Source organism: Echinops telfairi, unplaced genomic scaffold (genome assembly GCF_000313985.2).
Source record: "Echinops telfairi isolate 266 unplaced genomic scaffold, ASM31398v2 ScPeMD7_18;HRSCAF=68, whole genome shotgun sequence".
Taxonomy (NCBI): domain Eukaryota; kingdom Metazoa; phylum Chordata; class Mammalia; order Afrosoricida; family Tenrecidae; genus Echinops; species Echinops telfairi.
The window spans coordinates 5,893,249-5,894,863 of NW_022103915.1; the positions used below are offsets into that span (position 1 = coordinate 5,893,249).

Genomic DNA, 1,615 nt, shown 5'->3' on the forward strand with positions numbered 1-1,615 from the left:
GAATTGGGATCATGATGGGTGGCGGGGAGGGGGCGGGGGTGAGTGAGCCCGCTCACCCCCGCCCCCCATCATTCAGTCATTCATGCACCCTACCCCAGCCTCAGTTCCCCCATCTGTCCAGGTTGGAGCGATGCAGGAGTGAAAGCAATTAGACCCCCTGTTGAGGGGGGTCAGGTGGTGGTGTTCCTGGCTGGCAGCATGAGGGGGTGAGGAGCCCCTCCCGCCTGCTGTCCTAGCCCAGCCCCCGAGGGCCTGTGACCTGTCCCATTGTGTTACAGTTCCCCCTGCCAGCACGGAGGCACCTGCGTGGACGATGAGGGCCGGGCCTCCCATGCCTCCTGCCTGTGCCCCCCTGGCTTCTCAGGCATCTTCTGCGAGATTATGGCCAACAGCTGCACCCCCAACCCGTGCCAGCACAATGGGGTCTGCACCGACATCGGGGGCGACTTCCGCTGCCGATGCCCGGCCGGCTTCATCGACAAGACCTGCAGCCGCCAGGTGACCAACTGCGCCAGCAACCCCTGCCAGAACGGAGCCACCTGCCTGCAGCATGGCCAGGTGAGCTACGAGTGTCTGTGCAAGCCCGAGTTCACAGGTCCCACCTGCGCCAAGCGCCGGGGGCCGGGCAGCCAGCAGGTCACCCGTGTGCCCCCGGGCTACGGGCTGACCTACCGCCTGACCCCCGGGGTGCACGAGCTGCCAGTGCAGCAGCCCGAACACCACGTCCTGAAGGTGGCCATGAAGGAGCTCAACAAGAGCCCACCTCTGTTCACCGAGGGCCAGGCCATCTGCTTCACCATCCTGGGCGTGCTGACCAGCCTGGTGGTGCTGGCCACCGTGGGCGTGATCTTCATCAACAAGTGCGAGACCTGGGTGTCCAACCTGCGCTACCACCACATGCTGCGCAAGAAGAAGAACCTGCTGCTGCACTACAACAGCGGGGAGGAGCTGGCCGTCAACATCATCTTCCCCGAGAAGATCGACATGACCACCTTCAACAAGGAGGAGGCCGGCGAAGAAGAGGAGATCTAAGCCGCATCCCCGCGGGCCCCTCTATATTCTCGGGGTTCCGCCGAGCTCACGCTATGCGGTCTGTCCTAATCTTTGTGGTGGAGTTTGCTATCTTCTGTGTTGAATCTGGCGAACGCTACGCTTACATATATTGTCTTTGTGTGGCTGTGTGACCAAACGCAATGCCTGGCAGAAGCCCCCTTTACGCGCTCGCTCGCTCGCTCGCTCTCTCTCTCTCCCCTTTAATGCATGCGATATAAACAAACAATAAGAAATTCATCTTTAAACCAAGTAAAGATATAAGTATGTTATTCTAAAACGTTAAGTGACAAAAAATAATCAAAAAAACCTTACTAGAAAAAAACATGGCAACAGAACCGGGATTCGGTGCCGACGTCCCCCTCGGGGGACCTCGGCCACGGGGTCCTCGTGAAACCGCTACGAGTGCTGTACACGACCAATCACTGTGATAAGGGCTAACGTCTCTTTCGTTCGTTAATTCTCACACGCCACACCTGACTCGCACGCAACCCACTCCTCCAGCAATGCCTCCCGTGCACCTTTCTGATTGGTTTGAGACTTTTGCAGAGTGCAGCGGCAGTGT

General features: G+C 59.0%; 1 protein-coding gene across 3 annotated transcripts in view; it reads left to right on the top strand.

The window, feature by feature from the left end:
- Positions 1-1,322, top strand: part of DLK1 (delta like non-canonical Notch ligand 1) — a 6,758-nt gene extending 5,436 nt beyond the window's left edge. Inside the window, exons 5-6 of one of the 3 annotated variants that reach the window (XM_045288011.1) lie at positions 279-558; positions 778-1,322. In XM_045288011.1, the coding sequence (XP_045143946.1) occupies positions 279-558; positions 778-1,032 (535 nt within the window). In that variant the 3' untranslated portion in view covers positions 1,033-1,322. Of the gene's footprint in view, positions 1-278 lie in introns of all 3 variants that reach the window. The other 2 variants (XM_045288012.1, XM_004699113.2) reach the window with 2 other exon arrangements.
- The last annotated feature ends 293 nt before the right edge of the window (positions 1,323-1,615 follow it).